The sequence below is a fragment of the Pan paniscus genome, chromosome 2 (genome assembly GCF_029289425.2).
Source record: "Pan paniscus chromosome 2, NHGRI_mPanPan1-v2.0_pri, whole genome shotgun sequence".
Taxonomy (NCBI): Eukaryota; Metazoa; Chordata; class Mammalia; order Primates; family Hominidae; genus Pan; species Pan paniscus.
Window position 1 is genome coordinate 38,038,373 of NC_085926.1, and position 24,830 is coordinate 38,063,202.

General features: G+C 47.8%; 1 protein-coding gene across 5 annotated transcripts in view; it reads left to right on the forward strand.

The window, feature by feature from the left end:
* DLEC1 (DLEC1 cilia and flagella associated protein) overlaps nt 1–24,830 on the forward strand; it is an 83,041-nt gene that overhangs the window by 45,467 nt on the left and 12,744 nt on the right. For all 5 annotated transcript variants that reach the window (XM_003826103.8, XM_063602263.1, XM_055109657.2 and 2 more), the window contains 15 exons: nt 427–600; nt 1,393–1,529; nt 3,155–3,247; nt 7,651–7,741; nt 8,467–8,629; nt 9,741–9,933; nt 10,751–10,809; nt 11,436–11,604; nt 12,049–12,142; nt 12,374–12,504; nt 12,611–12,769; nt 15,130–15,269; nt 22,454–22,607; nt 23,275–23,385; nt 24,316–24,446. In XM_003826103.8, coding sequence (XP_003826151.3) covers nt 427–600; nt 1,393–1,529; nt 3,155–3,247; nt 7,651–7,741; nt 8,467–8,629; nt 9,741–9,933; nt 10,751–10,809; nt 11,436–11,604; nt 12,049–12,142; nt 12,374–12,504; nt 12,611–12,769; nt 15,130–15,269; nt 22,454–22,607; nt 23,275–23,385; nt 24,316–24,446 — 1,999 coding nt within the window. The remainder of the gene's footprint in view (nt 1–426; nt 601–1,392; nt 1,530–3,154; nt 3,248–7,650; nt 7,742–8,466; nt 8,630–9,740; nt 9,934–10,750; nt 10,810–11,435; nt 11,605–12,048; nt 12,143–12,373; nt 12,505–12,610; nt 12,770–15,129; nt 15,270–22,453; nt 22,608–23,274; nt 23,386–24,315; nt 24,447–24,830) is intronic.

The following is a 24,830-nucleotide window of genomic DNA, read 5'->3' on the forward strand; positions in this document are numbered from 1 at the left end:
CTCCTCAATCAGGCCCTCTCCATTCCTCACTTAAGCCTCGGCAGCAGCCCCCCAGCCAGCCTTCCTACTTTAGTGTCACAGTATTTGTCTCAAGAACAACTCTGATCATGTCACCCCGTTCAGAAATCTCAAAAGTTTCTCTGCTATCCACCAAAGAAATTCTAAGCCATAGGGCCAGGCATGGCCCCACCTGACCTTTCTGGATGGATGGTGTCATTTCCCCCCAGGTTCTGGCATGCTTACCTGGAGTCGCCACCCTTGCAGCCTGCTCCCCTCGCATGCCCTTGTCCTGCCATCAGCGCGGCTTTGGCCCAGAAGGCACTTACAGAGCCAGCCCTGGCAGGGCTGGGGTCTGTACCAGCTGAGCTCAAGCCCTGGTGGCTGGCTGCTCCCAGGATCCTCACTTGTCACTTTTGTCATGCACAGGGATGTTCCCAGGAAAAGGTGGAATGGTGGCTCCTGGAATGACCTGCCAGTACGTTGTCCAGTTTTTTCCCGACTGCCTTGGGGATTTTGATGATTTTATTTTAGTGGAGACCCAGTCAGCCCACACACTTCTGATCCCCCTGCAGGCCCGGAGGCCGCCCCCTGTGCTGACATGTGAGTGTGCACCGTAGCTTCCCACAGATTCAGTTAAGGTTGGAGAGTCCCCATAAGGACTGCCTGCCTCTCAGGTTCCCTTTGTAGCAGCACACAGCTTGGCTCTCTTGGGCAGGGGCCGTGGGTCCTGCAGAGGAAACTGCTAGCAGCTTCTGTAGCCATCCATAGTGTCAAGCCATGATTGTTCTGCTTGCTTTTGGGTTTTCTCAGTGGAGGTTGACTCACAGCAGGGGATGAGGCCAACAGTCCAGCTAACCCCACCATAGGTTTTGCTGGCTTATGAACATCCCTGAGGGGACCTGTGCCACAGTGGGCAAGGAAGAAGTGCCTGTGCACCCTGAGGAGTCCTAACAGGTCGTTGTTGTCCTCGTGGCTGTGGGGGTAGGAGTCCTTAGCAAAGCTGGCTTCAGCTGGGCTCCCTCAGCGACAAGCTTCTACAGCTGGGCATAGGCTGGAATTTGGGACCGTGATCCCCCTTACTTCTGCCATAGCCCCCAAGGACCATGCTGGGTGGCCCTGGCTGAGCATGAATCCACAATGGTCACTGACTTCTGCTGCTCTAGCCGGGAGTGAATAGAGTCCCATGGCACTATTGCCATATGGCCAGCAGCAGCCTGGGCAGAGCCCAAGTGAGTGCAGGGTCAGGACATGTCCCCACTCATCCTCTCTGCATAGGGTGCTGGGCTGGGACCAGCTGTCCTGATCTCTGGCTTACCTCAGGAGAAGCATGACAGTAGGGCCTATTAAGAGTGACCTGTTGTTTCTCTTGCACATGTTCTCCTGTGGCTACAGTGTCACCGGTGTTGGACTGTGGTTACTGCCTCATTGGGGGAGTCAAGATGACCAGATTCATCTGCAAAAATGTGGGTTTCAGTGTTGGCAGGTTCTGCATTATGCCCAAAACAAGCTGGCCACCACTAAGTTTCAAGGTGAGTGATCACAGGTTGCTAACTGGAAAAATTACAAGTCCATCAAAGGAAATAACCCCCAGAGGAACTTACTAGAGTATACCTATGATTGGAAACACACAGAACGCAGAGTGTTGTAAACTCTCTATGCAACTGCCACAACCCGAATGAGAATGGATGTATAAGGGTCCAGTGTTGTAGTTCTGGTTATGTCACTAATACCTGTACCATGCTGGGCAAGCGGTATCACCTCTCTTATCCTTCAAGCCCTGGCTCAAATGTGACTGCATTCACTCATTCAGTCCTTCTTTATTGTAGCAAATGACTGAATAGTTCAGAGGTTACAAATTGGCTGCCCTTTGGCCAAATTCTGCTGGTATTTGTTTGGCACAGCACTTAACATTTTCTGAGCCAACATTTAAAAATAAGGAGATTTGGCCAGGCGCAGTGGCTCACACATGTAATCCCAGCACTTTGGGAGGCTGAGGCGCGCAGATTACCTGAGGTCAGGGGTTTGAGACCAGCCTGGCCAATATGATGAAACACCTTCTCTACTAAAAATAAAAAATTAGCCGGGTGTGGTGGCATGTGCCTGTAGTCCCAGCTACTCAGGAGGCTGAGGAAGGAGAATCACTTGAACCCGGGAGGTGGAGGTTGCAGTGAGCCGAGATCGCACCACTACACTCCAGCCTGGGCGACAGAGTGAGACTCCGTCTCAAAAAAAAAAAAAAAAAAAATAGAGATTTTATATAAAGTTCTACATCTCCAGTCCTTTGAAAAACTGGAAGATATGAAGGCCAGGGCCAGGATTCACTGTGAGCCTGTTGGCCAGGGCTGGGGGCAGGCCCTGTGTACCTTGTCCTGAGTGCCCAGCTCTACCAGTCCCAAGAGCATCCCAGCACTGACACCATCCATCAGCATGCTCACACCATCCATCAGCACTGACACCATCCATCAGCACTGACACCATCCATTAGCATGCTCACACCATTATTTTTCTCATAGCAAAGATATTTATTTGTACCCAGAAAACAAGGGATACATCTAGAGGATGACATTTCAAGATGTTCCAAGAAAGACATTTCACTCATTTCTGTTACTGACCAGGGTCTTGTAGGCATGGGTTTGTGTCCCTGGCATGCTAAGTGACTTCTTGTGTAGGCACTGGGGCTGCAGCTCTCGTGCCTCAGGAGCTTGTAGCCAGGGGTGGGTCAGGGTTGGAGGCAGACACATATGCTAGCACCTGTGACACTGGGTGTTACTGTAGGAAAAGGACAATGTGCTTTGGGAGCCCAGGGGAGGGCCCACTCAGCTCACCTCCTGAGTGAGACCTTCTCACACGCTTGTCACTTTGTGTCCCAATCACTTGGTGATGGTGTTCCTTGTACCTCCTGTCAGTAGTCAGCTCTTCACAGATGTTCTAAGACTTACTCTCCTTAACCTTCAGAACCTCACCTGGTACCTGGTGATGGCTGAGTAAATGCCTGCTGAATGAATAAGCCTCAGTTTTTTCATTACCATGTGACTGGATGATCCTTAAGTTCCTTCACATTGCAAAATGGATGTTTGAAGGAGAGAAGTTTGCAATCTGAATACTGGCTTTTACAATGTCTTCCACACTGTTGGGTAATCTGCTTTTCTTTAAGGCCATTGCAACCGTCGGCTTTGTTGAACAACCGCCTTTTGGAATCCTGCCTTCGGTGTTTGAGCTGGCCCCGGGACATGCTATATTAGTGGAGGTAGGTAACCAGACATTGGCATATATTTCCTCAACTGCTTGCATGCTTGCATTTGTCTCTGTTTTCATGACTCAAGTGTCCAGTCCCATCCCATATCCCAGCCTTAGTGACTTCTGGGTAGACGCATATTCTTGCATTCTGTAGGGTGATGTCAGATGTCATTTGACTGTCTTATGAGCATTTTCACAAAGCAAATGCAGATAGCCCTAGCATCACATCACAAACCTGAGCCTCGCTAGTCCACACCTTTAGTCTGGGAGCTACCTCCACCAATGTCCAAGCTGCCTCCAAGATCTTCCCTTGGTTCTTCAGTCTCTCTTGGGTCTTCCCTCCCCCAGGCCCCTCTATCATCTGGTACCTGATTATTGGGGTTATTGTGGCTTTGTTCTCACTTTCCTGCTTCATCCTCAGTTTGTATAGTCAGCAAGGCCCAACTCCGTTACGCCTCATCCTGAACCTCTGCAGATGCTCTCAGTGGTCTGCCCCTGGCTGTGGGCGTCTCCTTTCCTAACTGGTCCCTTTTGCTGCCCCCTTCAGCTGATCACACCTGCTTGCTGGTCCCCAGAGGTGCCCGTGAGAAATGGTGATACTTCCTGTCCCTGTTGCAGCACACTGCCACTCTCCCCGATTCCTGGTCTAGGAGTCTGACTCCACTTCATGTGACTGGGTGTGGGCTGCTACAGACATGCTTTGGCCTTTCACACTAGCCTGCCGAGGGAGGCCCCTGACATTCAGGAGCAAAAACCGTCTGGCTTCTGGGGGGTGGGTTTGGCCTGTGCCATATCACCAGGTAGTGAGATCCAGCAGCCCTTATTCTTAAACTCAGCTGCACATTGCAATCACCTGAGAGACCTGGAAACAACACCAAGGCCCTACCCCTGAGGTTCTGAGTTCACTAGACTGGGCTGTGGCCTGGGTGCCGGACTTCTAAAGTCCCCCAGGGAATGCTGGTGTGCAGCCAAGTTGGAGTTCAACTGCCACAGCGACTCTGCCATGCTGTCAGGAAGGGCTTCCTCTTATCAGCTGCTTTCTAGTTTCAAGTGCCCAGTAGGTTCTGCAGCCCTAGGATGTGGCTCTCTTATTCATGTCCCTGCTCATCTGATCCCTGATGAGAAACTAGTTCTTGGGATTGAGACTGAGCCAGTTCAGGGGCTTTGTCAGGCCTCATCTACTGCTGAGGGGCAGGTTGGGTCTACAAGGCCCATACACGGGCCAGGTTCCCTGTTCTCTTGATGTAGTCCAGGACTTGTCACAGGCTCATTGAAGCATTAAGGAATTGGAGCTGCTCTGCCCTGGGCATCCCCCTCATCCCATCCTCCTGGGATCTCCAAGTAAAGGAAGAGGGTAGCAGCAGGACTCTTAGGGGAGTAGTGAGGGAGCTGGGGAAGGCTTTCCCCTTGGCATTTCTTGCGTATTTTGTTTACTGATTGTTTGGGGGTTTGTCTGTTCCAAAATGTATTCATAGTTCCAAATAAGAAATACATTTGCATGATTAAAAATTCAAAAGAGAGACTGGGTGCGGTGACTCAGGTCTGTACTCCTAGCACTTTGGGAGGCTAAAGCAAGAGAACTGCTGAGTCTGGGAGTTAAAGACCAGCCTGGGCAACATAGTGATATACTGTCTGTATAGACAATTTTTAAAGTAAAAAATAAATTCAAAAGAGCCAGGTGTAGTGGCTCACACCTATAATCTCAACACTTTGGGAGGTCAAGATAGGAGGATCACTTGAGGCCAGGAGTTTGAGTTTACAGTGAACTGTGATTGAGCCACTGTACTCCATCCTGGGCAACAGAGTGAAACCCTGTCCTAAAAATAAATAAATAAAAATAAAACATTCAAAAGATGTAAACAGGTAAACAGTGAAATGCTCCCTTTCACCCCAGTTCCTCAGCCATCCAGAGGCCATACCTGGCCAGTTTTCTGAATGCCCTTCCAGAGATAGTCTATGCCCAAATAAGCAACTGCACATGTTTTTACCCCCATTTTTTTCTTCACACACAAAGTTGCCCACTCTATACTCTGTTCTTTGCCTTGTGTTTTCTACTTAACTCTATATCTTAGAGATCATTCTCGTATGTTTTAATAACTGCATAGTATCCTACTGTGTGAATGGACCATAATTTAGTCCAGCAGTCTCCTGCTGATTGACCTGAAGATTTTTTTCTGATCTCTGGCTACAAATTATGTATAAATTATATATACATCACTCTGTCCAAGGATGAGTCTACCCACAGGATACAGTCCTTGAAGTAGATTTGCTGATCCAGCGCTTTATGCCCTCATAATTGTAATGCATGTTGCCAAAATCCTTACTTACCATGCGGATTGTACCAATTTATACTTTCAACAGCAGTATGTAAGGGTGTCTGTTTCTTTACACCTTTGCCAATACAGTATATTATAAAACTTAGAAACTGTTCATGGGCGTTGTATATAAAAACATATACAAAAATAGAATAATGATCATCCATGTATTCATTACTCATCTTCAACAATTATCAACCCTTGGCCAATCTTATTACATCTATACCCCTCCATTTCCCTCAGACATTCCCCACCCTGCTCTTCTAGATTATTTTGAACAAAATCAAGACAAAATATCATTGCATTTAACAGAATGAAACTAGACCTGTGTCTCTCACCATATACAAAAATTAACTTATTAATAAAATGGATTAAAGATTTAAATATAAGCCTTGAAAATGTAAAACTACTAGAAGGAAATGGGGGAAATCTGTATGACATTGGTCTGGGCAATGATTTTTTGTATATGATCTCAAAAGCACTGGCAACAAAAGTGAAAATAGGGGCCAGGTGCCGTGGCTCAGCACTTTGGGAGGCTGAGGTGGGAGGATTTCTTGAGCCCAGGAGTTTGAGACCAGCCTGGGCAACATAAGGAGACCCCATCTCTATAAAAAATTTAAAAAACTAGCCGAGTGTGGTGGCATGCACCTGTGGTCTCAGCTACTTGGGAGCTGAAGTGGGAGGATCGCTTGAGCTCAGGTGTTAGAGGCTGCAGTGAGAAATGATCACACCACTGCACTCCAGCCTGGGTGACAGAGCAAGATCCTGTCTCAAAAAGCAAAACAAACAAATGGACAAACAAAAAAACAAACATGAATAGACAAATGGGATTACCTCAAATGAAAAAGCTTCTACACGGCAAAGGAAACAAGCAACAGAGTGAAGAGACAATCTGTGAAATGGGAGAAAATACTATCACATCTGAGGAGGGGTTAACTCCCAAAATATATAAGGAACTTAATGCAATAGCAAGAAAACAACCTGCTTTTTTTAATGGGCCAAAGACCAAATAGACATTCCTCAAAAGAAGACATATAAATGGTCAATGAGTATATGAAAACATTCTCAACATCATTAATCATCAGGGAAATGCAAATTAAAACCACAGTGAGCTCCCACCTGACACCCGTTAGAATGGCTATTATCAGAAAGATGAAAGGTAAGTGTTGGCGAGGATGTAGAGAAAAGGGAATCCTTGCCCACTGTTGATGGGAACGTAAATTAGTACAGCCGTTATGGAAAATAATATGGAGTTCCTTCAAAAAATTAAAAATGGAACTACCATATGATTCAGCAGTCCTACTACTAGGTATATATACAAATGAAATCTGGCTGGAGTGCAGTGATGTGATCATTGCTCACTGCATCCTCTAACTCCTGGGCTCAAAAGATACCATTTAAAAGATATCCGCACTCTTATGTTCATTGTGTCATTCACAATAGGCAAGCTATGGAATCACCCTAAGTGTCTATTGATAGAGGATAAAGAAAATGAGGTATATGTACACAATGGAATAACAGCCCTGCAAAAGAAGGAAATCCTGTCGTTTGTGACAACATGGATAAGTCTGGAGGACATTATGTGAAGCCAAGCACAGAAAGACAAATACTGCATGATTGCACCTATATGTTGGACCTTAAATAATTGAACTCATAAAAGCAGAGAGTAGAATGGTGATTACCAGGGCTGGGGGTTAGGGGAATTGGGGAAAAAATAGAAAACAAATCATTGCATTTATGACAGCTCACCTTCTGCTCTTTGCCAGTATGAGTGGTAAAAAGCCATTCTTCTGGCTGGTTTTCATTGACATTTCTCTTATTATGAATGAGGGTATGTTTTGTCATTCATTTAAGGGCCATTTGTATTTTGGTCTCTGTGAACTTTATCTTCATATCCTTTTAGCTTGCTCCCTGCTTTTCTCTGGGGTGGAGCTAGGGTAAAACACTTGGCCTTAGGAGTAAGGTGGGAGGTGGCAGGGAGGGGAACAGAGAGTGAAGAGCAAAGAAAGGGGTGTGTGTCTGAGAGGAGGAGGGTGGGATGCGGGGAGGGTGGAAGCCCTTTAATGGGAGGTAACGGAACAACCCTTCTCTCCCCCAGGTCTTGTTTTCCCCAAAGAGCCTAGGAAAGGCAGAGCAGACCTTCATCATCATGTGCGACAACTGCCAGATAAAGGAGCTGGTGACCATAGGTGGGCTTGAGTGTACTCCCAGGGGCAGGGCTGGAGAGGCTGCCCCAGCTCCAGGGGCCACTGACCGCAGTAGCATTAGCAGCAGCCCACCTGTTTCCTCTGTGTGTCAGGAGCGCACATTAAGAATGCTGCAGCCTCCAGGTGCCAGAGTCTAGTTTCAGGCCCATTGCTCTGGTCTGACTTTGGAGACCCAAGCCAATGTGGCCTCCAAGACAGTCCAAGGAGCCTTCTAGCAAGAGACAGCTGGAAACCTGGGGTGAAATCCTTCATTGTTTCATTTTGAAACTCACTTTGATCTCCTTTGGGGAATTGCCAGTGGCTCACACATAAACAGCCAGAGCCACCTCTAGATTTCTGCAGGGTTAGAAGAGGCATCTTAGGAATCGTGACAAGATGCCCCTGGCCGCCCCTCCCTCCCTTCCTCCCTCCCTCCTTCCTTCCCTCTTTTCCTCCTTCCCTCCCTCCTTTTCTCCCTTCTTCTCTCCGTTCCTCATTAATTGAGTGTCTGCTATATGCTAGGTTCTCAAAATCACCTCCTTTTGGTCTTCAAAGATGTGAGAACATTAACCTGTGTGCGGATATCCCCCTTTTCCCTCCAGTGTGAGCTTGCAGGAATCATGGTCAAGGCCAGCTGCATGTGGATGGCGGCATGCGTCCTGCAGCAGCCTTGGCCTGATTTCAGCCCTAGTGAGCCTTCACTGACTTCACTTACCCTACTTTGGCAGGAATTGGGCAGCTGATTGCTTTGGATCTGATCTATATTTCTGGTGAAAAAAGCCAACCAGACCCTGGAGAGCTCACAGACTTAACAGCCCAGCACTTCATACGATTTGAGCCTGAAAACCTTCGGTCCACGGCTAGGAAGCAGCTGATTATTAGAAATGCTACGTGGGTAACCCCTGTGTGTGCCCCAATACCCAACCCTTCTTCTTGCTTACCTGGCCCTCAGTCCCAGTGAGACAGGAGGTCCTTCCAAGGGCCTGGGGAAGACTGGGCACAGAATGGATATCCAAATTCAATTGAGGGATCCAGATTGACCCAGTCTATCATGGAAACCAGTAGCCACTCTTGGCTACTTAAATTTAAATCAATTAACATTAAATTAAGAGCTCACTTCCTCAGTGGCACCAGCCACATGTAGCTAGTGGCTGTCATATTGGACAGTGCAGATCTGTAAGATCTCCATCCCTTCAGGAAGTTATGTTAGATAGTGCTGCCCCAAATCATCCTGGACCATCCCTAGCAAGCCCCAGCTTTCCAGAGAGGACATACCATGCCTGTGTAGGGGAAGCCATCCAAGTCCCAGGGGCAGACAGACTATAGTCTGTGGGTTTCATTCTCCTTGCCATTTATTTCCTGACCTGCCTCTGAGCGCTACCATGAAACCAGGACAAATCTCAGGGAGCCTCCCAACCAGGGCTGCCCTGGGGACCCCAGACATTACACAGGACTCTGTCACCTCTCCCCTGGGATAGCTGCAAGTCCTGCCCCTCCTATGCTATGGAGTTGCCACTGTTCCTGTTGGCAGCCAGTAGGCACATATCTTTCTGGACACAGCTGTCCTGGGAGCCCATAACAGGAAAGGCAGAGGGCAGGAATGGGGTTGATGTGGCAAACCTTGGAAACTCATGTGGTGAGAGACACTGCAGAAGATCTTCCCAATATTAGGGGGTGATGCATAGCCTCTTCCACTTTAATGATTGGAACATTAGTTCCTGACTTACCATGTCCCCTGAGTCATGGTAGGTCCAACCTCCAGCTGCCATGGCTGGGAAGTGAGGAGCTCTCTTACATAGTCTCTGTCTTAGACTCCCTCGCCCACCTGCTGCCCCTCCTCCATTGGAGGGTCCTCCATTGGAAGGGTGTGAAGGTTGACCTGGTTTCTTCCTGTTCCTAGGTCCTTTCCTGCTCCCTCTTGGAGCAGGGCAGGGAGGCATGGGGTGGAGGGACCTGGTCCCAGCAGAACTGGGACATGGCCTTGGATGTGTTGCCCCCACAGGCACGTGGAGCTGGCCTTCTACTGGCAGATCATGAAGCCCAACCTGCAGCCCCTCATGCCTGGAGAAACCTTCAGCATGGACAGCATCAAGTGCTACCCCGACAAGGAGACTGCCTTCTCCATCATGCCCAGAAAGGGGGTTCTAAGCCCCCACACAGACCACGAGTTCATCCTGAGCTTTTCTCCTCATGAGGTTCAGATGGTGTCATCTCAGTAGCCACACATGGTTGGATCATGTATTTAGACCCCCCACCTGTGTTCTTCAATCACACTGAAGCCACAGCTGGGCCCACCGAGGTGCCATCCTGCCCAGGCCAGCACTTGGCTGAGTTGGGTTGGAGTACACACCTGGTGTGCGGGGCGAAGCAGCTCATTTTGTCTGGTCCTGATCCCAGACTCGCCCCATCTGCAGCAAGACCCTTGGCCGGCTTCCTCCGCTCTGGGTGTCTCCCACATGTCTACTATGGCAAAAAACATTACCATCCCCACCCATACCACAGCATCCCCTAGAGAGAGTGAGGTGCAGGGACCTGAGGGCCAGGTTAGCACAGCGCTGGCCCCAGCATGGAGGGAAGCCCTGTGGGCCACGGTTAGGCTAGAAGGGAATTCGAGCTGGGCATGAAAAGGATGCTCCGGGGCCATTGTTAGTGGGTTTGGGGCTGAGATGAGTGATCCTGCCTCTGGTCCCAGCATCTAGCTGCCTCGTTGTCTATCCTGGGAGGGTGTGGTGCTTCAGACACGTTGAGGGGCTTTGTCAGCATCAGGAAGGCCTTTGCTTCTTGCCCCCAGGCCCAGCTGAGACAGGCCCCTGAGTCCTGGCTCATGTTCTGGCAGCAACTTCACTTTTCCTAAGGAGGGGAGGAGGCAGCAGGGAAGCAACCCTGGGTTTTCAGAAGGTCCTTCTGATGGCTAGGCTAAGGGGAGGAAGAATTCCTGCCATGCCCCAGCCTTCTCCAGGACAACCTGCTGGAACGCAGTGGTGTTTTCAGGGCACTGTGTTTGCCTTGCAGCTGAGGGATTTTCACAGTGTGCTCCAGATGGTGCTAGAGGAAGTCCCAGAGCCTGTAAGGTGAGAGAAACTGGGCCCTGGATGAGAAGTGGGCAGCTGGGCCTTCCCCCACCTTGGGGGTTCTCCTGGGGAAGGTATCAGGTGAGGGGGAGTGGGCAGCCTGGCCCCCGCAGGCTTTGGGGAGTGAGAGCATTTTTTTTGCCTTGCCCTGGCAACCCAGCCCTACAATGGGCTGAGCACACTAAGCTCGCTAAACTCACTATGAGGCCACCCCAGGAACTTTGGAGCTGTGCCCCAGGCCCATTGTTGCTCTTGGGGAGCCAAACTGGGGGGCCCTCGGTGGTGGTGAGTGCGGAGGAAAAGCTTTGCCCCCCATGGTGTAAACCTTCAGGCTGGGGCTCCAGGCAGCCCAGTGCAGAGATCCCAGGCTGGAGGGCTGCAGATGGTCCCTGGAGGCAGCAGGGCAGTGCCCCGTCCCAGTCCTTACGCTAAACCACTGTCACAGCCATCGGTGCTTATCACCTTTCAGGCACTGGCTAATGCCTCTGATTTAGGGGGCTCAGGAGCTGTGGGTTAGGCAGTGTTTTTTTTTTTCACAAGGCCAAACATGTGGGACAGAGGCAGGGACACTCTAGGATGTGCTTCCAGGTGTGCCGGCTCCTAGCTAACGGTGGGTTTGTGTTTAGTTCAGAAGCGGAGAGCCTGGGGCACTCCTCCTACTCTGTGGATGATGTGATTGTCCTGGAAATCGAGGTGAAAGGCTCAGTAGAACCTTTCCAGGTTCTCTTAGAGCCATATGCCCTCATCATCCCAGGGGAGAACTACATTGGGATAAATGTGAAGAAGGCTTTTAAGGTAGGTCGTTGTCTCTCCCCTGCCTAGGCTGGCCAAGGCAGTGTTGACATGAGTGCAAGTGTAGGGAGGATATGGCAGGAGGGGCAGATGGTAGCAGCCACTGCATGGAGGCTGAGGCTATTCCCAGGGCTTTGAACCCAACTTGACTTGCACAGATGCATAGGCCAGGCATGGCTGTCTTCTTTTATCAGCCTCCCAGAATCCTCTGAAAGTTAGGGCTATGGAACCTATTCCCATCCTTGGCAGAGTATGTCAGCCACAGGCACTGCAGTGTGGAGGGAGGGTGCTTTTGGGTTGGGAGGCCCATGGCTTTGGGTGGCCAGGAATTAGCCGGGAAGTGTCATATGGACTCTTTACGAGCCCACAATCCTACAGTCCTTCAGCAGGTACAGAATTGACATGAAGGGGCAGTAAATGGGCAGCCTGGTCTCGGGTGTCTTTCAGATGTGGAACAACAGCAAGTCACCCATCAGATACCTGTGGGGGAAGATCAGCGACTGCCACATCATTGAAGTGGAGCCCGGCACAGGGGTCATAGGTACCTTGAGGACTGCCGGAGGGGTTGTGACCTGCCTGGGGCTGGCTCAGGAAGAAATCTTCAGAGTTAAAGGGGCTTGTGCAGGGCTTTTGGTGTCCTGTGACTGCTCTGGCTGAGGCCTGGGATGTGAGGGAGATGAGAAGTCTGTGCAAGCCAGATGTCTGGGCCCAATCATAGGAGGAAACTGCCTCTGCTTCTTCTCTCCACCTCTCCCTTTCCCTCTCTTCTCAGAGCCCAGTGAGGTCGGGGATTTTGAGTTGAACTTTACTGGGGGTGTCCCTGGCCCCACAAGCCAGGACCTGCTGTGTGAAATCGAAGACTCGCCCTCGCCAGTGGTGTTACACATTGAGGCTGTCTTTAAGGTGCTGCAGGTGGAGCTGGGCAGTGGGGTGGGCCCAGAGAGGTGGCAGGGCTGGGACACTGAGCCATCCCCAGGTGGCCCAGTGACAGGCCCTCTGGGTGTCTCAGGGGCCTGCCCTCATCATCAACGTCTCAGCCCTTCAGTTTGGTCTGCTCCGCCTGGGGCAGAAAGCCACAAACTCCATCCAGATCCGGAACGTCAGCCAGCTCCCAGCCACATGGCGCATGAAGGAGAGCCCAGTCTGCCTCCAGGAAAGGCCTGAGGATGTAAGTCAGGCACTGCTGGTTCCTCTGGTGCCCCCACAATGAGCCCGTTTAGCTTGCCCTGGTGAAACTTGCCCTGGTGTGTTTAGATCAGAGCTTCGAGGCTGGTGGAGGAAAAGCCTGCCTGGTGACTTCGGCCTGGCGGTGCCTCCTGTTCTCCCCATCGCTGAGGCAGCTCAGCTCCTCTCTACAGCCAAATGTAATCCCCCATCAGCATTTCCTGTGCCTTTCACTACCATCGGATTTAGAAATAGGGCGTGGGTTTCTCCCTCAGAGCCGTCTGAGGCAGGAAGAGATGGGCAGCTAGGTTGGGCAGGAAGCCTCCAAGGCTGCTGCTGCTCCAGCCGCATTCCCACCTCCTCCCCACTCTCTGGAAGGTTCGGATCCTCCCAGGGATCTGCTACCAGATGGCATCTGGTCACAGGCTGGCAGCCCAAACCCAAGGCTCCAAAAAGAAAATTCAAGATTTATTTTGACTCAAATAGCACTTTTCACTATAAAAGTAGGAAAAAAAGCAGCTAAGTATTATCATAATCATATTTAAATGCAGTGGGCGATCTGGAACAAGACAAAGTCACACAAATCACCAGCTACTCGCAAAGTGCCCGCAGTGAGTCGTACATCACCGCCCCTTCACCACGGCACATGTGAGACCCTGGCCATGTCTGGTGACCACACTCTCCTTCTGGCTGCTTCCCACCGAGGTCCCCATCCTGCTTGCCCACTTGCCCTCCAAGTCAGAACACCGCACACTTTTCCTTCTGTATTAAGGAGCCCAGGGAAGACAATCCAAGCCATGCATATACCTTATTTTGCTAGTGTGCATTCCCTTTCTGCAGGAAAGTGGGCTTTCCTTTCTATTCCAGGGAGGCCTCGCTCCTTTACCTGATGGCCTATAGCTGGGCACTCTGAAACCTAGAAGTTATGACAGTGTGCATCAAATTGCCAACGCCATTGCCAAGTACCTGTTACACAGGCTTGGAGTTCAATACTTTCCCTCCCAGGGCTCATCGATCTCCCACCATGGATCCTGAAACCACAAAAGACTAAGGCTGGGGCTTGGGCTGGGATGGGGCTGGGGGCAGGGTGGCATCAGTATCTTTAGTGTCCACGTTATGTTTAGCCAAGAACCCTTTCTTCAAATGAAACTTTATGCAAAAGCCCAGAACATAGAATAAACTGTGACTGCTCCAGCCACCCAGAGACCCCCTTGTTAGGCACCTCTGCCCCATCCTGCTTCTCCCCACATTCCAGTCCCCTGCACTTCTAGGGATTTCCTGGGATTTTCCAGAGCACAGTTAGAAGCTTACAGATCTCAGCCAGCCTCCTCATTTGATAGAGGAGAGACTGGAAGGGGCAGGGCTTCCCCAGGGTCATTCGGCTGATGGGTAGCGGCATCACATCTGATGCCTCTTGTCTAGTTTTCAGTCTGTGGTGTTCTCCCACTGTGAAGAATAACTATGTTTTATAATGGAAATAATTGCCAATGTTATAGTATTGTAAGATAATTCCCTCTCTACAGTTCTCTGCACTCTATTCTTTTGAGCTCTCAAAAATAATGTTGGGATTTAGGGTTTGTTAGATGGTCTCAGATTAGGGGACACAGAGCTGCTGAAACCCAACCCTAGACTACAGCCACCCCCAGAGCTCCAGAGCTCCAAGGGAGATGCACATGAGCAACAAAGACAAAGCAAAGTGGCTCCTTACAGGGACAAGTGTCCTCTCTCAGTCAGGGCAGGAAGAATGGAATGTAAAGAGCCCTCCCCAGATGGGGACACTTTTCTTCCTGCTCTTTCCCTTCCCCTCTCCCTTTGTGTGTGTGCCTGGCATGGGAGGAGGAGCAGACCGGGGGCAGGGTGGGGGTGGGGGCGGGTAAATGAGGCTGAGCCTGCAGTAGGGGACAGAAGGAGGGGGTGGGGGAAAGACCACGTGGGTGCAAAGGAGAAATCTGGCCACAACAGACTCTCCCCTCCCCTAATCTAGTGACCTGGTGGCTTTCCTCAGTTGAAGCTGCTCAGAGGGCTACCCCCCTAGTTTGGCTCCCCAGCTCTCCTCTGGCTCCCCAGCTCTCCCCATTTTCCCTGGAGCACCTCCCTCCACCTTCTATCTCTCAGATCTGGGCCAGGGCATGGGGCCCTCTGACTTATGTATTCCTTTACTTGGAGACTCAGTTTCTATGCTCTTAATCCTGAGACTCTTGTGGCTGTGGTCCCCCACCTGCTTGCCTGTTTCTGGATCCCAGATGGCTCTTGGAAGAGCTGGGGCAGCTTAGGAGTGACTTTGGTTAGGCATGGCCAGCCCCCAGTTCCTCTGCAATTCCAAGTGTCCTCAGTGCTCATCCTCCTGAGTGTTCTCCGGGGCAGGTGTCTCCCTTCGACATTGAGCCTTCGAGTGGCCAGCTTCACTCTCTGGGGGAGTGCAGGGTGGACATCACCTTGGAGGCCCTGCACTGCCAGCATCTGGAGACCGTCCTGGAGCTGGAGGTGGAAAATGGGGCCTGGAGGTAAGGGTGCCGTGGGAAGAGCCACTACAACAAACTCTGCATATTCGTGATGTATTTATCTATATTATATATTTATCTAGAGATGTTCTGGATTTAAAACTATTGAATCCAGAAAATTAGTATTCTATAAAATTTGTAAATTACAGAAAAGAAACTCAAAATGACCCATAATCCATTCCCTAGGGATGATCCACTGATAATATGTATATATCTTTCTAGGGTGTGTGTATTAAAGAGATGTAAATTAGTATAACTACTTTCGAAACTACGTTAGCATCAGCTAGTGTTTGCCCTTCTGAGTATACTCCCAGGGAAATCCTTATACATGCACAGTGGGAGATGTGTGCTCATGTTGGAATGCTCAGACTGGACTGTTCCTACAGGAAAAACTAGAAAAAACCACTGTCTGTCAACAGGAGAATGGACATTTAAAAAGTGTGACATATTTAAATGAGCACATACCATTGTATTCTGGGAGGAACATGCTAGAGGTTTCAAAGGTATTAGTAGTATTCCTTTTTTTCTTCTTCATTCTCCCTCCACTCCCCCACTTCCCTCCTTCTCTTTCTTTCTAGTGGAAAACTTCTCACATATATAAAAACAGAAAGAATAGTATAATAAACCCCCACATACTCTTTCCTCCCTTCAATAATTGTCAACTCACTGCAAGTACTGTTTCATCCATATCCCCTATCTCCTTCTCCCCACTCCTTCCCAAATTATTTTCAAATAAAATATTCATTTTCCTGCTGGGCATGGTGGCTCACGCCTGTAATCCCAGCACTTTGGGAGGCCGAGGCAGGCAAATCATGAGGTCAGGAGTTCGAGATCAGCCTGGCCAATATGGTGAAACCCCGTCTTTACTAAAAATACAAAAATTAGCCGGGTGTGGTGGTGCTCGCCTGTAGTCCCAGCTACTTAGGAGGCTGAGGCAGAAGAATCACTTGAATCCTGGAGGCAGAGGTTGCAGTGAATGAATATATATATATATATATTCATTTTCTTAAGCTGGATGGTGATAACGTTTTGTTTCTAAAGTTGTGTGGAGGTAGTACACAACTACCTCCACATGTTGTTTTATTATTCGTTAAACTATATATATGTTTAAACTGTATATATGTTTTATACTCATTTTTGCATATATTTGGTGTTTCATTGTAAAAACATTTAAATGCTCATTTAAATCTCTATGGATGCTCTTGAATTATGCTCCAAAAAGACTGTGTCATTTTATACTTCTGCCTACAGTGTGTGAGACTAGCCATTACCCCACACTCTCACCATGACAAATGTTATTGGACTTTGTATACTTGACCATCTGACAGTTGTTCAAATGTCCCCTCCTGTGATAACAAATACAGGTCTAGGTATGAGTCTTTGCATTGGTCCTTCAGGGCAATTTGCGGGCATTAGATGTGAAGGCTAAGTCGGCCTGCAGCTCAGGGGAAGGGCTTTCTATTAAGTCTTTGCTTATTTCCTTTCCTTTTCTGTCTCTCTTCTTTCTCCTGAAAGGACCTTGTATTATCAGAATGTTTACAGTAGCAGGTGATGGAAACACAGACATTACCAACTTAGGCAAAAAAGAGGAAGCATTGGCTCATGTAACTGGGCATTCCCACCTTGCTGAATCCAAGGGCCCAACACTTTTCCCTTTGTCTGGTCTTCTGCTTCCTCTCTTTCTCTACCCTCTTTCCCCCTTCTCTACCTCCATCCCAGCCCCAACCCATCTGCTGCTCTTTTTTTGTGGGCCCTTCTCTCCCCTATTGACAAGGGCCCTTTGCACTCTGCCTTGGGGAGGGGCCACTTAGAGCTCCAGGCTCACACACTCCCACCTTAACAACCTCTGAGAGCGAATCTGGCTCTTTGCAGAGATAGGCCCTGATTGCTCTTGCTCTTGTGTGGGTCATGTACCCGCCCTTTCCCCTGCTGGGTGACAGGGAGGATCTGTCTCCAGAAGAGGCAATCATGTTTTGAAATTTCAAGCTTTGTTGTTCCTGCGTCTTTCCTTTTCTATAGTAATCTGTTATAGTCTTATCAATGCAACAGCCTCTCAGATTCCCCCAAGAAAACGAATTTCTGTTTTCCCAGATGTTGGAGTTCTTCTTTACTTTTTGAGTTTTCTTCTGCTTCTAGTAATCTTTGCCTGTCCAGTCCTGTTTTTGAATGGAGGAGGAAGTTGATTTGCATAAGGAGCTGGTGGTGTAAGTTTCTTCTGAGTAAAAGGGGGTAGATGTGGAGGGCACCCCTATTCTAAGGGGTGAAGTACATGTGAGTCACCACCCTCAGAGCACACAGCTAGCCTGAATCCATCAGAGAAAGGGACCTTTGGGGAAAACAGCCCTAAACAAACAGTGGAGAAAACCCACACTGGGCAGCTACACAAATCAATTCGTGCCTTCATTCATAAATAAGAATGAAGGAATAGCATCTTTCTGGTTGTTTCTTCCTCATGACAGTTGAGAGGTCCAGTGTTACTGCAGGCTCTGCCCTGGCCTCTCTCCAGCATGATACCCACAGTCTTCAGTGGGGGCAAATACTGTGGCAGCCCAGTCTTTTTCTTAATTTTCAATTTTAATTTTTATTATTTGTACACATTTATGGGGTACATGTGCAATTGTGTTACGTGCGTAGATTATATAGTGGTCAAGTCAGGGCTTTAGGGTATCCATCACCCAAATAGCATACATTGTACTCATGAACTAATCTCTCATCACCCATTTCCCTCCTATGCCCTCACCCTTCCGAGTCTCCGTTGTCTATCATTCCAATCTCTATGTCCATATGTACATGTTTTTAGCACCCACTTGAGTGAGATCATGTGATATTTGACTTCTGTGCCTGGGGCAGCCCACGCTTCCATGTGTTGCTCTGAGCTCTGGGGCTGGAGCCCTGACCTGGCTAAGCCAATGGATCTTCAGCAGTGCTTTGCTCAGCTCCCCTGCCCTTTGATGCCCTCATTCCATCATTAAGTATTGCATTGCACGTAACCTGTGCAGGGATTTCAAGCAGCAGTTTTGTTCTCCTCTGTTTTATCAGTTAACCTGATCACATTATTTCTTTCTCCTATTTTCTTTTCCTTGTTTGCATAACATTTTATTTGCTTTATTATCTTTTACTTCAAAATTTTCACAAATAGGGCATTTGCTAGATATTACATTTCTTTGCATTCACAATTTGTCTGTTTGGCACAAAGCTAGCTTTCTGCCTGTGTCAGCTTTGAATGTGCCTTCCTCACTAAGCTTAATCATTTTTTAGCTTAATCATTTTGATTTAAAGTGAGATACGTACGACTCTTCTTTTCACTTGAAGACTTAGAGGCTATTGTAGGGTTATCAGTTGGTCTAATTTCAATATAGTTGTGTCTCAAGGAATAGGGAGGCCTGAGGAGAGGGAGAGAGACGGGAATGACCAGTAAGTAGAGCAGTCAAAACGCACACAGCATTTACCAGTTGAGCCCATTATCGTATATGATTGCTGTTTATGGCACCCCAAAACAATTACAGTAGTAACATCAAAGATCACTAATCACAGGTTACCATAACAGCTATAACAAAAAAGTTTGCAAGACATGACACAGAGACATGAAATGAGGACATGCAATTGGAAAAATGACATTGATAGGCTTGCTCAATGCAGTGTTGTCACAAATCTTCGATTTGTAAAAATCACAGTATCTGTGAAGTGCAATAAAACAGAGCATAATAACATGAGATATGTTTGTAACTGAATTTCTTATATAGGTCAATTTAGACTTTTTTCTTGGCCAGGCACAGTGGCTCATGCCTGTAATCCCAGCACTTTGGGAAGCTGAGGTGGGCGGATCACCTAAGGTCAGGAGTTGGAGACCAGGCTAGCCAACATGGTGAAACCCCATTTCTACTAAAAATACAAAAATTAGCTGGGTGTGGTGGTGCACACCTGTAATCCCAGCCACTCGGGAGGCTGAGGCATGAGAATAGCTTGAACCTGGGAGGCAGATGCTGCAGTGAGCCGAGATTGTGCCACTGCACTCCAGCCTGGGCAACAGAGCAAGACTCTGTATGCCCCACCCCACCCCCCAAAAAAAAGATGTTGGTTTTTTTTTTTTTTTTACTCAGTTTTGGTAGTTTGCATCACTGTAGGAATTTAGGAATTTCTCCATTTTATCTGTTATGTAATTTGTTGGTACATGGTTGTTAGTGGTATTCTCTGATAATTATTTTTATATCTGTATGATCAGTAGTGATGTCCCCACTTTCATTCCTGATTTCTCTAATTTGAGTCTTCAGCAAATTTTTCTTGGTCAGTCTAGCTAAAGGTTTATCAATGTTGTTGATATTTTCAAAGAACCAGCTTTTGCTTTTGTTGATTTTCTGTAATGTTTTTCTATTTTCTATTTCATTTATCTCTGCTTTCTAGTCTTTATTATTTCTGTCCTTCCACTTGCTTTGGGTTTAGTTTGCTCTTCTCTCTCTAGTTTCTTAAGGTAAAAGCTGAGGTTTTTGATTTGCAATCTTTCTTTTTTGTTTGTTTGTTTAAAGAAAATTGTATTTACAAATATAAATTTTCCTCTAACCACTGCCTTAGTTGCATCCTATAACTTTTCATATATCATGTTTTCATTTTCATTGATATAAAAGTATTTTCTAATTTTTCTTGTGGTTTCTTATTTGACTTGTTTATGAATGTGTTATTTAATTTGCACATATTTTGTTTCACAAATTTCTTTCTGTTGTTGATTTCTAATTTGATTCTATTGTTGTTGGAGAACCCACTTTATATAATTATAGTCCTTTAAAACTTATTCAGACTTGTTTTATGGGCTATTCTGGAGAATATTCCTTGTGCACTTGAGAAAAATAATGTATTCTGCTGTTATTGTGTAGAGTGTTGCCTGTTAGTTCTGTTTGGTTTATAGTGCTGTTTAAATCTTCTATTTCAATGTTTATCTTCCGGTTAGTTGTTTTTCCATTATTAAAAATGGGCTGTTGAAGTCTCCAACCATTAATGTTGAATTGCTGATCTCTCCTTCAATTCTGTCAGTTTTTGCTTCATGTATTTTGTGGTGCTGTTGTTAGATACATACATGTTTATAATTGTTATATCTTTCTAATTGATCTTTTTATAATTATAAAATATCCTTCCTTGTCTCTAATAACCATTTTTGTCTTATAGCCTATTTTATCTAACATTCATATATCTCCTGGAGCTCTCTTTTGGGTACTGTTTGCATGATATATATTTTTCCATCCTTTTTCTTTGAAACTATTTGTGTCTTTGAATCTAAAGTGTCTCTTGTAAACAGCATATACTTGGATCATTTTTTAAAAATCCATTTTGCTAATCTCTGCCTTTTGATTGGATTGTTTAATCCCTTTATATTTAATGTAAATACTGATAAAGTAGAACTTACATCTCCCATTTTGCTATTTGTTTTCTGTATGTATTTTGTGTTTCCTGCATTCTTTGTGTTTCCTGCATTCCTCCATTATTGCCTTCTTCTTTGTTAGATAGGTAGTTTCTAGTATGCCATTTTAATTTCCATGTTTCTTTTACTTTTTAAAAAGTTATTTTCTTACTGGTTGTCCAGGGCTTTATAGTATATCTTAATTTCAAAACAGTCTGGTTTAGATTAACACCAACTTAATTTCAATAGTCTGAAATGTTACTGTAATATAGCTCAGCTCTATTCTCTCCCCTTCCTTTGTACTATTATTGTCATACAAATTACGTATTTAAACATTATAGGTTTATCAAGAAAGTTTTACAGTTATTGGTTTATATAGTTGCCCTTTAAATCAGATAGAAAAGTAAGCAAAAATACATTTATTCTGTCTTTTGTATTTACATATGAATTTACCTTGATATGGTTATATCAGTCAAGGCTTAATATTTATTTCTTAATAACCTATTAAGACATTTATTACAAAGAATCAGCTTACACAACTATAGGGACTAGCTAGGCAAGCCTAAAATCTGTAGGGCAGGTTTTCAGGAAGGGCATGCTGGCATTTTTGGGGACAAGATGAAGCTGTTATAAACACATGGAATTTCTTTGTCTGGGTAACCCCATTTCTGCTTTTAAGACCTTTTAGTGGCCAGGCATGGTAGCTCACCTTTGTAATCCCAGCACTTTGGGAGGCCAAGGTGGGAGGATCACCTGAGGTCAGGAGTTTGAGACCAACCTGGCCAATACACTGAAACCTCATCTCTACTAAAAATACAAAAACTTGCCTGGCATGGTGGCACATGCCTGTAGTCCCAGCTACTCGGGAGTCTGAGGCAGTAGAATTTCTTGAACCCGGGAGGCAGAGGTTGCAGTGAGCCAAGATCGCACCACTGCACCCCAGCCTGGGTGACAGAGGGAGACTCTATCTCAAAAAAAAAAAAAAAAAAAAAAAGACCTTTCAACTAATTGAATTAGGCCCATCTAGATTATCTAGGATAATCTCCTTTACTTAAACTTAACTGATTATGAACATTAATCATACCTACAAAATACCTTCAGCCGTTCAGACATGTAAAGAGCTTGCCCATCAAGCTCCTGCTCTCACAACAAGGAAAGACTGAACAAACTGAAACAATGATTTTTCTTAGATCTATCAGAGAGTTGAGGTTGCAGGACAAGTGGCCACCCCAAAAGCTGGAGATATAGGCAAATACTGAGAATACAGATCAGTTTACCTGAAGCAGAAGAACACTTAAATGGTAGTTTTAACAAATTCCTGGTGGCTAAGTGTAGGCTAGCTTAAGAGTTTAAAAATCCTGGGGGCTCAGTAGGTTCTCATGGTGAAAACTGGAAAAAAAATTCTCTCTTGTTTAGCCAGGGTGGGATGGGGAGGGGAAGTAACCATTCTGAAATATGCCCAGAGGAAAAGTGAAATAAGCCACTTTGAAATAAGCCCAGAGTGTTCTTGCAACAATTTCTCTTACACCCGAGATTTCTACTTTTTGAGCAATTATAAATGGTACTATATTTTAAATTTCGATTTCCACATGTTTGTTGTTAGTATATAAAAATGTGATTCATTTTTGTATATTGATCTTATATCCTGAAACTTTGCTGAACCCACTCATTAATTCTAGAGTTTCTAAAAATATAGATACCTTGGGATTTTCTACATAGACTGCATGTCATCTAGAAATAGAGACAGCTTTACTTCTTCTTTTCTGATCAGTATGCCTTTTGTTTCCTTGTGTTCCAGCTACCTTCCTGTGTATGCTGAGGTACAGAAGCCCCATGTGTACCTACAGAGCAGCCAGGTGGAGGTTAGAAATCTCTACCTGGGTGTGCCCGCGAAGACAACCATCACACTTATCAATGGCACGCTCCTGCCTACCCAGTTCCACTGGGGCAAGGTGAGTGAGCCCACAGCATCAGGCAGCAGTCTGCAGCCCTCAGCCACAGAGGCCCACGTAGAGGGGGGCATTGTCCCCCAAATATCCTCACAGAACAGAGATACTCAGCCTCCCTCCCACAGCCTGTCCCTTGCTCATAGTGTACAAGAAAGCTCCTCAAAGGAGCAGCGTAGCTGGTCCAGCTTTTTCTTGCCCTGCCTCTAGGGAATTCCAGCTCCCTGACCAAGAAGGAGTTTCTGGTGAACATAGCTAGAGCCTCCCAGCCAACATAGCCCATGACTGGCCCAGGTAGCTGTTGGAGCCCAGTTGTGGTGCTGTTCCTGCCCGTGGCTGACTGGGGAGCTCTGAGTGTCGTGGGCCATAAGGCCACATCCATGTGCACCAGAAGCATCTGCCCTCTGCTCCCCATCCCTCGGGGCCTTCAAGGGCAGTTTCTTTAGTCCAGATAACCTCCCAACAAGTGGTAAAGTCCATCCAGGGTTGGGGAGGAGAGGAGAAGGGACCCGTGGTTTATCCCCAGAAGTGAGCACCCAGCCCTGTCGGTTTTGCTGTGGGCCCCAGTCTGCCAGTCTCCAGCATTGCATGCAGCAGTGCTGAGCACTCTCTGGATACTGGTCCATTCTGGGAGCCCAGTAAGTGACAACAGGCTCACTCATGTGTCTGCCAGCTCCTCGGGCACCAAGCAGATTTCTGCATGGTGACAGTCTCCCCCAAACATGGCCTGCTGGGCCCAAGCGAGGAGTGCCAGCTCAAGTTGGAGTTGACTGCTCATACCCAGGTGAGTAAGGCAATGTAGGGCCTGAGTGACCGGGAAGGCACCCTGCCAACCATATGCACCTGTGCCACCAGGGAGGCCCTAGCTTAGGCCACATTGCTGGTTCTTGTGGGTGGGGAAGAGATTTCTTGCATTTGGGTCTGGGGTCCCCATTCCTGCTGGGTCTGCTCCCTAGGGACACATGGTCAGAGAGCCTGGAGTAGGCCTGGATGTGCCCTGAGACCCACTGGCCATGCCTGGCCTTTGGCATGAGTTTTTGCCCTCCCCAGGCCATTCTCTGTGGCCGCAGGTGGGCCCAGCTTTCTGATTTGCCCAGAGATCCAGAGCAGAGCTGTTGCTCACAGCAGGCACTGTGCCAGGTACTACTCAGGGAGGCTAACTGGTACCTAGGTTTCCTGCTGGAGGCCACCAGGGTGGAATATGCTCAGTCATAGGGCCGTTCCTAGCTCTCCCTTTGTGGTTCTTGTGGAAAAAGAAACTTCCTCCTTGCAGAGACTTGCAGACTCAGGTCTCAGCTCCCCCTGGCAAATATGGGGATGGCCGGCCTGAGCTCTGGGACGACAGACAGGCAGGCCCAGGTGTGGAACAGATCTTGCTCAGGGAGGGTTTGATTTCTAGGGTAGCAGCTTCATCAGAGGAAGTGCGCAGCTTCTCCAGAGGCCCTCTCTGAGGGGTCTCCCTTCACGTGGGCATGCCCAGATATTTGGGGGCAGACTAAGACAGCCATAAGCCCTGAGGAAAGGGCCAGGCTTCCTGGGGCCGAGGGCGGGTCGACTGGCTGGGCTCACTGGAGGGACTGGAGTTGAGCCTGGCCAGAGGTCAAGGCCTTCGTGTTGAACCCTCCACAGCAATCCCCTGTGCTGCGGAAGACCATCTGGGCTCATCTTCAGAGGCCCCAGGCCTGGTCTGACCCCTGGATGGGCTTTCTTATAGGAAGAGCTGACCCATCTGGCCCTCCCTTGTCATGTGTCAGGCATGAAGAAGCCACTGGTTCTAGGCATTTCTGGGAAGCCGCAGGCACTGCAAGTGGCCATCACCATCTCTGAGGAGAGTTCTGATTGCAGGTGAGCCCAGGGTTGGTGGTCTGGGGGTGGCAGTGGACTGAGGAATGAGGCAGCCGCGCCCAGGACCAGCACGGCACTGTGGTATCAGTCTGCGCCCATCTGATTCCTGCAGCCAGGAAAATGCCACAGTGTTATTGCGGCCACTCACCACTCCTGTGGGGACAGCTCCCTTTACCCCGTCCCTGCCCTCTGTGTGGTCTCCCCACACACACTTGGAGGCGTGGTGCCCCGGCAGGCAGGAGATGGCAGGGGACAGGGCTGTAGTACCCTGGGCTTGCCCACATGAGGCCCAGCAACTGGGAGCCATGCCAGCATGCCGCTGGCCAGGGACGGTTTGTGCAGAGTTTGAGGCCTCTCTCAGCATCGTGGGTGGGCAGGAAAGGT